We start from the raw sequence: 9,477 nt of genomic DNA on the forward strand, positions 1-9,477 counted from the left end.
GCGGACCCGTCGGCCGGCCTCCGTACCGTCGAGGCGGTCCGCCCGGTTCTCGCGGACTGGGTGGGCCGCGACCGCGGATGCCTCACCTTCCGGCTGACACAGATGTTGACCGGCCATGGGTGTTTTGGCCGGTACCTCTTTAAGATAGCCGGAAGGGAACCGACGGCGCAGTGCCACCACTGCGCGGACCGCGACGAGGAAGACACAGCGGAACACACGCTGGCGCGTTGCTCTGGATTCGACGAGCAACGCGCCGCCCTCGTCGCGGTCATTGGAGAGGACCTCTCGCTGCCGCGCGTCGTGGCTACGATGCTCGGCAGCGACGCGTCCTGGAAGGCGATGCTCGACTTCTGCGAGTCCACCATATCGCAGAAGGAGGCGGCGGAGCGAGAGAGGGAGAGCTCTTCCCTTTCCGCACCGATCCGTCGCCGTCGAGCCGGGGGCCGGAGGCGGGAATACGCCCGTACGTCCCGGCCCCTGTAGGTGGCGGCCTCCCCCCGGTGAAGGTCAAGGGGCGACCTGAGGGGGTGAGGCCGCGCGGCGCGCTACCAGCACTCTAGCGCGCTGCCGTGGAGTGAATAGAGCGACCGGTCGACGGTGTATCGCGTCCCGACCCGGCAGGCTGGTTCTGGTCCAGCGGGGTATTCCGGGACACCAGCGGCACCGTCTGGGCGGCCCGACGGGCTGCCGTACCGAGACGGCCGACGTTTCAGAGCCTTCGATTCGCCTCGAAGGCTCCGTCGGCTGGGCGTCCTTGGGGTGAGCCGCGCCGTCTGGTTGTAGTGTTGACCGCGGTAGCCCCCCTACCTCATCCGGGTTCTGACCTCGGAGGGGATCGGACGTCGGGTGTAAGAGTGCAGGGGAGTCGTTTAGTGGGTGGGCTCTAAAATCCTTGGGCCCGCGGTCTGCTCACAACACCATGCAGATCGTTGAGTCCCACATACCCCGCGCGCCCCATTTGCGCGGGGACCTCGTAGGAGGTTCGGCCCTCTATCCGAAAAAAAAAAAAAAAAAAAAAAAAAAAGGGTGTCATTACTTGACAGTGGAAGCCAAGCCTCTTTTATCACCACTTCTTTAATGAACAAAATTAAATTATCCTTGATTCCTATGACTCAAGAAACCAATATAATAGGTATTGGTAATAAAACTAATCTACTATATAAAAATAAGTCGGGTTTTCCTTCCTGACGCTATAACTCCAGAACGCAGGAACCGATTTTCACGGTTTTGCATTCGTTGGAAAGATCTCGGGCTCCGTGAGGTTTATAGCAAAGAAAATTCAGCATTCAGCATATTCATTCAGAAAATTTTCAACAGAAAAGCGGGAACATCTTTTTTCACATACAGCGCCATCTCTGATACATAGCATGTACTACAAATCAACATTTTAAGTAGATGGCGCCCGTGCGTGATACATTGTTTGACAGCTAGGTACTCATTGTTCTCTGCTCAGGGGGCTTATTCCGCCCCACTTTCCGCCCCGACTTTAGAAAACGTCACTTTGCTGGATGTCATTTTGAAAACCAACAAAACGTTTAGAAACCTTTTGAAATAAATAACGTTTTACAACATTTTTGTTTGTTACTTTATATTCTTTTTAACATAAATCGAACTAAACATATAACATAGATTATATTTATAATAATCTCAAAGCTAAGAACCCAGGAAAAATAATAAAAAGTTAAATTTCTTATCGATTAAATTCTTATTTTAAATCTAATTACTAAACGAATGTTTACCGCATGCTCATATTCTAATTTGGTTGCTGACCAAATTACATTCAAATGAAGTGGATGACATCGTATCAGCTGAAATTCCTGATCCAGTCACGAATCCCCATCTACACGACATTGTGACGACACAGATGGTGCATGGACCGTGCGGTGCATTAAATCCATTATTGCCTTGCATGGCTGATGGAAAGTGCACAAAACGATATCCGCGACCGTTAGTTGCTGAAACAGTCACAGGGAACGATGGATATCCAGTTTATCGTCGGCGTTCAAAAGAAGATAATGGTCGAACTATCAAAGTTAAAGATCAAAATCAAGAGATTGAGATCGGAAATGAATTCATTGTACCATATTGCCCGCTGCTATCACGATTTTTCGAAACACATGCAAACGTTGAGAGTTGTCATTCGGCCAAATCAATCAAATATTTGTGCAAGTACGTCACAAAGTGCAGGGACATGGTTGTGTTTGGTATTGCGTCGGAAAATGCCAATGACGAAATCAGCAACTTCCAAATGGGCAGATACGTCACTAGTAATGAAGCACTGTGGCGATTATTGTCATTTCAAATTCATGAAAGATATCCCACAGTTGTACATTTAGCAGTGCGTTTGGAAAATGGTCAAAGAGTTTACTTCACTGAGGCTAATGCGGCACAACGAGCTGAGCTGATTAAATCGAGAGCTGCAATACAATGTGCTGTTGCTGAATGAACAGCAAAAACAAGTATACGAAACATTAATGCAGGCGATGAACAATAATACTGGTGGTCTATTCTTCCTGGACGCACCTAGAGGAACAGGGAAAACATTTGTCATTTCATTGATTTTGGCCACTATTCGATCAAGATGTGACATAGCTTTGGCTTTTTTAGCATCATCTGGAATTGCGGCGCCTCTTCTAGATGGCGGTCGTACTGCACATTCTGCGCTAAAGTTGCTACTCAATTTAAACACAATTGATACTCCAACATGCAATATTTCCCGATCCAGTGCAATGGGAAAATTGTTGATGCAATGCAAGCTCATTGCTTGGGATGAGTGCACAATGGCACATAAGAAATCACTTGAAGCACTTAGCTTCACACTGAAGGATTTTCGGCGAAATAACAACATCTTTGGCGGCTTGATGATATTGTTGGCAGGCGATTTCAGGCAGACGTTGCCAGGAATTCCCCGTGGAACGCCTGCAGATGAATTGAATGCTTGCCTGAAGGCATCACTTTTATGAAATAACGTAAAAACATTATCACTTACCACTAATATGAGAGTTCAACTTCAAAATGATCAAAGTGCTGCACAATTTTCCAAACAATTGTTAGCTGTTGACAATGGAAAAGTCCCAGTTGATGCGACATCTGGATTAATTACTCTTACCAACGACTTTTTACCGCCGATTTGTAGACTCTCAATTAGCTCTTATTGAAAATGTTTTCCCAAACATTAGTGAGAATTATTAGAATTATGTTTGGTTAAGTCAACGAGCAATTCTTGCCGCAAAGAATAATGATGTACACGCACTGAATTTCACCATTCAATCAAAAATTGCTGGCGATTTGGTGACATACAAATCCGTTGATTCCATAACAAATCCCAATGATGTAGTAAATTATCCAACGGAGTTTTTGAACTCTCTGGAATTACCAGGATTTCCACCACATAACTTGCAACTCAAAGTTGGTACAGTCATTATGATATTGCGTAATTTCAATCCAGGGCGACTTTGCAACGGTACTCGACTTTCGGTAAAAAGACTTATGCCGAATTTGATTGAGGCAACCATTATTAACGGAAAGTACGCAGGTGAAAATATATGTATTCCTCGAATACCATTGTATCCGACTGATCTTCCGTTTGACTTCAAACGATTGCAATTTCCAGTTCGCCTTGCGTTCGCAATGACAATTAATAAGTCGCAAGGCCAATCGCTTAGTGTTTGCGGGATAAATTTAGAAAATCATTGTTTTTCACATGGGCAGTTATACGTTGCGTGTTCACCAGTTGGGAAACCATCCGCTTTGTTTGTGTTAACGTCAGAACAAAAAACAAAAAATGTGGTTTACCAAAGACACGTATAACGCTTCGATTCAGTATTTACTTTGGATTCACTTTCATTTACTTAGAGAAGTTCAATTAAATAACACTTCATTTTTGTAATCGAAATGAATTCATTACTGTTGTGAAATGATTTTTTTTTTCCTTTTCAAATATAAAACAAACAAAAAAAAATTCTTCATCTTTTAATCACCAAACGAAATGTTACATAAAACGAAGCCATCTGGTGGCGAAACGGAGTTCGCCGGGTTTGCTAGTTCCATTATACTTTTCCATTATAATATGTATGAATTTGTAATAAAATCTCTTTGGCTATACTATTTGTATCTGGCTGGTTTTGGTATCATTAAAAGTTTAAATTTTAAAGAAGATAATTCCAAATTAAAATTAGGGAGATGTGTGATTTTTATTTATTTTTCGTACTGTCAAGATGAATGAATCTAATGAAGATATTCGATACATTTTAAAATTTTACTACAAAAAAGGTAAAAAAGCAAAGCAAGCCGTGAAAAAAAATTGCGATGTTTATGGACCTAGTGCAGCGTCTGTGAGAGTAGCACAAATTTGGTTTAAGCGTTTTCAATCCGGAAATTTTGATGTCAAAGATGCACGTTGCTCTGGTTGCGCTGGTCGGTATTACGGATAAAATGGATGCCATTTTTGAAAAAGTGGAGCAAGATCGGCATATCAATAGTTACAACGTAGCTGAAGAACGGAAAATTGACCACAAAACAGTTTTAGCGCATTTGAAAAAAACTGGGAGCACAAAAAAGCTCGATATTTGGGTACCTCACGAGCTCACTGAAAGAAGCCTAATGAACAGTGTACTCATTTGTGATTCTTTAGTACGACGTAATGAAACCGAATCATTTTTGAAGAAGCTGATAACTGGTGATGAAAAGTGGATCACGTACGACAAGAACGTGCGAAAAAGGTCGTGGTCAAAGGCCGGTCAGGCTTCACAGAATGTGGCGAAATCCGGGTTAACTCGCAACAAGGTGATGCTGTCTGTCTGGTGGGATTGGAAGGGTATTATTCACTATGAGCTGTGACCACCAGGCAGGAGCATAGATTCTGAACTCTACTGCGAACAACTGATGAGATTAAAGCAAGAAGTTGAGAAAAAGCGGCTGGAATTAATCAACAGAAGGGGTGTGGTTTTTCATCATGATAACGCTAGACTTCACACATCTTTAGCCACTCAGCAAAAATTAAGAGAGCTTGGCTGGCAGGTGTTAATGCATCCGACGTATAGTGCTGACCTTGCACCTTCAGATTTCCACCTGTTTCAGTCTCTTCAGAATTCTTTAGGCAGTGTCAGGTTAACATCACGAGAGGACTGCCAAAACCAATAATTGTCGCGGTATTTTGATCAGAAGCCCCAAAATTTCTATAGCAATGGGATCATGTCCCTACCTACAAGATAGCAAAAAGCTATCAAACAAAATGCCTGTTACATACTTTAGTTAAAGGTAAATAAACTATATTAAAAATGTTGTGGATTTTTTTTAAAAATGCGAAGAAACTTTTTCCCCAACCTATTAAAACAAGCCTTTCCAGCCGTTTCTACTCGCTTTTCCTCACAAATAAAATAACTTATATATATATATAATAACTAAGCTACTGGTTTTCCTATCGCATCATTGATAATGATTACTTTTATTTAAAATACCGCTCTCGGTAATATTTTAGAAACTAAACAGTAGTAGTAGCTTATATGAATTCCAATATATGTCGCTAAAATAACGACGAAAATGTCTCCTTCTCTCAAAGGTCGAGTGGTTCGCGAGACGCTCTGACTGTTTTCTCACTCTCGCTCTTCCTAAATTGTATCTTTTTTCTCTAGCCGTAACGAATCTGTCGTGGATTAAATTTTACTCTCAACGTGCCCAAAGAAGTTTCACTTCAAAAAAGCAATAGAAAAAACATTAATCTTGTGAAACGGATACGAATTCATGATCATTTAAGAATTTATCTAAGCAGCCGATCAACTAAGCTATCGGTACATATTGTCTTATGGATAAAATATAGATCATAATATCTTTAATTAATATACCTGGCATTAAGTTAACCATAATGGTAATTGTAGATTCAATTCGTTATAGTAATTGATTTTATTGATTGATAACAAAGTACTACGCAACTCCAAGTGTGAGTTATTAATAGTATTGTAGAAATATTATTTTTGTAAACATTTTATTTATCGAAATCATTAAGCTGTTTAAGGGCGCTATCTAGTTCATTTTTGGCCAGTACCTTAACAACATAATTATCGTCGCGTTCAAGCAAACATAGGCTTTTTTTTATGATTGAAGGATTACTGCTGGCCCGGAGGCCTTTCCAGTTTCACCAGGACAGGTGGGCGAGCAAAGGCTCAGCGAAGAGGGGTGGGATTTGCTAAAAGCTACCCGAGCGCCTCCGAAGGAGACCTAACAGCTCAAGAGTAGCTGCTTCGCGAATGAATCTACTACCGGATCGGAATCGCGACCCGCTGAGAAGATCCGGCGAGAAACTCAGCGAGCTGATTCATGGGTTAGGTTGCACGGCGAACTCTTTGTCGAGTTCGACGAGTACGGTTACCGAGGTCCCTAAGCCTACTCCTAGTGTTAGAGCTGAAGGCGTCTAATGCAAAGGTTATTGGATCTGATGGATCCGTAAGGACGTGTCTAAGGCGTCGACGGTGACTAGCTCCTGCGTGATCAGGATTCGGGGAGTAGTCAGCGGCGGCAACGATAAGGTGATTATCATGACGCATAGCCTTATCGAAGTACCGTTCCGACGCTGACTTCATGTATTTCTGGATAGACTCGAGGCCCAGGTCGTCGTGTAGGTCAACGTTCCTCACGAACCACGGAGCTCCGACAGCAACCTGCAAAAGCGGGATTGTAGAGATTGAAGGGTGTCTATGTGTGTGCGGGTCGCGTGAGCGAACACCACACTCGCGTAAGTCATGACGGGCCTTATGCAAGTTCTGTAAAGTGTCACCTTGTTCCGAAGGGACATTTTACTCCGCTTACAGATCATGGGGTAGAGTCTACCGAGAATAGACGCGGCACGGTCACGGACTGATTTTATAGCGGGCGGAATGTCATCGATGCATCCAGGGTAACGCCCAGGTACTTGACCTTCCTGGCCCAGGGTATGGGTTGTCTAAAGAGAGTAATCGGGGGTGGCAAACATAGGCTGTAAGGTGTCCATGTATGTAGCCGCTTGTATGTAGTCAGTAAATTCACTGAGATAGTTTTTTTAACAATAGTGCACACGATAATTCGCAAATATCAATCAAGTAAAAATGTCTGAACGAATTTAATGAACGGATAAAATTGAACACAAATATACTCAATGACTTTGATTACCACATACATATTATTATAATACTAGGTTACTTTGTATCATGATAAATGGAGTCACTCGGCCAATACTGGGACTATTATCCAGGTACTTTGTTGAATTGCACGCGGACGAAGTCGCGGCGCACGTCTCGTGAATGATACAATATGTACTTGACCTCAAGGGTATCTGTTGTTTTTTCTAAACATCTTTTATGTTTCTTAAATACAGATCGGACAAATACAGAAGTGTCAGTCGTGCTCTGTTGCTCGAAACGGTAAGTCACTGTTCTTATTCTTATTGTATTTAGATGTTCGTCAATGCTTGAGATGGATGCAAATAGTGCTCGAAAACTGAGCCCATGACCACAGCAGGAAGCCTGCCTTGAGACATGAGGTCGAAGTCATAACTACCAACGGCATTATAGTAGAGGGTTTTAAATTAAATTTTCACATTAACGTCCGTGAAAAACTTAATAGGATTCCAGTTCGTGCCAAGTTCAATAACAATGTTGATTAGTTGACACTGAATGGCGCACACTCGAGATCTTATCCAAAGTGTCACCCGGGCGACGAGCGCACGCGGGGGCCCGGGGGACGCTCCGGTCCCCACGTGATGTCTGACTGACGTGACGCTCACCTTCCCCTCTATAGTACTATAGACTCTTTTTATTGACATTATAGATTCCAAGATGAGGGTGCTGTTAGTTTGCCTGGCAAGCTTACTAGTCTGCCTGAAGACGGCTGATTCTCACTCATTGCCGCAAAAGGATTACGACACCGACTCCAGCAAACATGACATAACCGATCCACTTAATGACACCAGCGAAAACAATAGCAGCTCAGTCCCCGAAAACTCCAGCGGAAACCTTGATTCTAACACCACAACATTCATCCTACGTTACATAACTACGGGTGACAAGAAAGAGTACAAGGGTATATACGCCCACAAGAACGGCAAAGTGAAAAAATTTTTAAAAGACGGCATGGCGATCTCTGATTGGTCTCCGAGCTCGCGTACCTATATGAGCAATAAGGACGGTATCTTCGTTTACGACACAGAAACAGAGAAGCTTGAGAAATACGGCAATCTGAGTGACAGCATCATTGGGATCGCGAAAGAGAACCGCACCAACGACCTGTACATTCTGACGGAAGACCACGTCGTCTACAAGGTCACGGAGGAAGGCACCAAGAAGATCAAGGTCAACGAGGCTGAGCATGCTGAGAAAATAGCGCTGGACTGGGATGACAACTTGTACTACATCGGAGCGAACAATCAACCGTATGTTGTCGCTTCGGATGGTGCGAAGAAGATCGGAGGTCTTTCATCTAATCCAACCTCAGCGTTTATCTCTAAGCCTCCGATCACGATAGAGCACGGAGCGTGGTTTATGTGCGAAAAACAGCCCTACATCATCTATCCCAACGCGACCAGCGAACCATACGTATTCAACGACCAAGAGAAGTTGGAATATGAGAAAAGAATTCGTGATCTCGATGTTATTTTCTCACAGTTGGATAACCAACCAGCGGAATAACGTATTATCTTCGGATTTTGCGTGTTGTAGAGATAATTAAAATTACTTTTACAGACTAACCGTGTCAGACATGCACGAAAACTGTAAAGGATTCGAAGAATTGGGAATTTAATAATAACAATCACAAACACGAGTTTAACCTGTAAAAGTAATTTTAATTATAGAAATAGCGTGTTTTGATCGAAATGAATGATTGTTGTGGAATGTTGTTGTTTTATTTCTTATTTATCTCAATACTCGAAACATAATGTACCTACAACGAACAATTGTTTCAAAAAGTAATAATCTTATTGAATAGGCGACATGATATTCCATAATTAGTTTTACGGGTCTATAACACGATACTTTTTTTATGAATGAGGGGAGGTTTTTCCTGTTTCACCAGGACAGGTGGGCGAGCAAAGGCTCAGCCAGGAGGGGTGGGATTTGCTAAGAGCTGCCCCAGCGCCTTTAAAGGAGACCCATTTTTTATTTTTTTCATTTCATTTATATTATTTTATTTAAGCAGGCCGAAGTAGCATTTATTCGCCGACAGTATTCTCTTAACTATTTCTGCTGTTATGTCATTATTATTCATTATCAGAGAACCAAGATATACAAATTCATTCACAGATTCAAAAGTATTCTGGCCAACAATTTTATGCGCTGTGTCCTCACGTGTGTCCCTTGACACCCTCAGGAATTTAGTTTTGTCTGCGTTTACTTGGAGACCGGCTTCGAGAGACGAGGCTTCGAGAGCAAGGTAAGCACTCTCTACTGCGAGAGATGATCTGCCAATGACATCAATATCATCCACATATCGCAGTACTTGAGCGGATTT

The 9,477-nt window shown here is 42.8% G+C and overlaps 1 protein-coding gene across 1 annotated transcript; it reads left to right on the top strand.

Moving 5' to 3' along the window:
* Positions 1 to 7,238: 7,238 nt before the first annotated feature.
* On the top strand, positions 7,239 to 8,861 carry LOC101740356 (uncharacterized). The gene is made up of 2 exons (XM_004923218.5): positions 7,239 to 7,394; positions 7,801 to 8,861. The coding sequence occupies exon 2, from the start codon at positions 7,809 to 7,811 to the stop codon at positions 8,655 to 8,657; it is 849 nt and encodes a 282-aa protein (XP_004923275.1). The 5' UTR covers positions 7,239 to 7,394; positions 7,801 to 7,808; the 3' UTR covers positions 8,658 to 8,861.
* The last annotated feature ends 616 nt before the right edge of the window (positions 8,862 to 9,477 follow it).

Source organism: Bombyx mori, chromosome 7 (assembly GCF_030269925.1).
Source record: "Bombyx mori chromosome 7, ASM3026992v2".
In the NCBI taxonomy this organism is placed as follows: domain Eukaryota; kingdom Metazoa; phylum Arthropoda; class Insecta; order Lepidoptera; family Bombycidae; genus Bombyx; species Bombyx mori.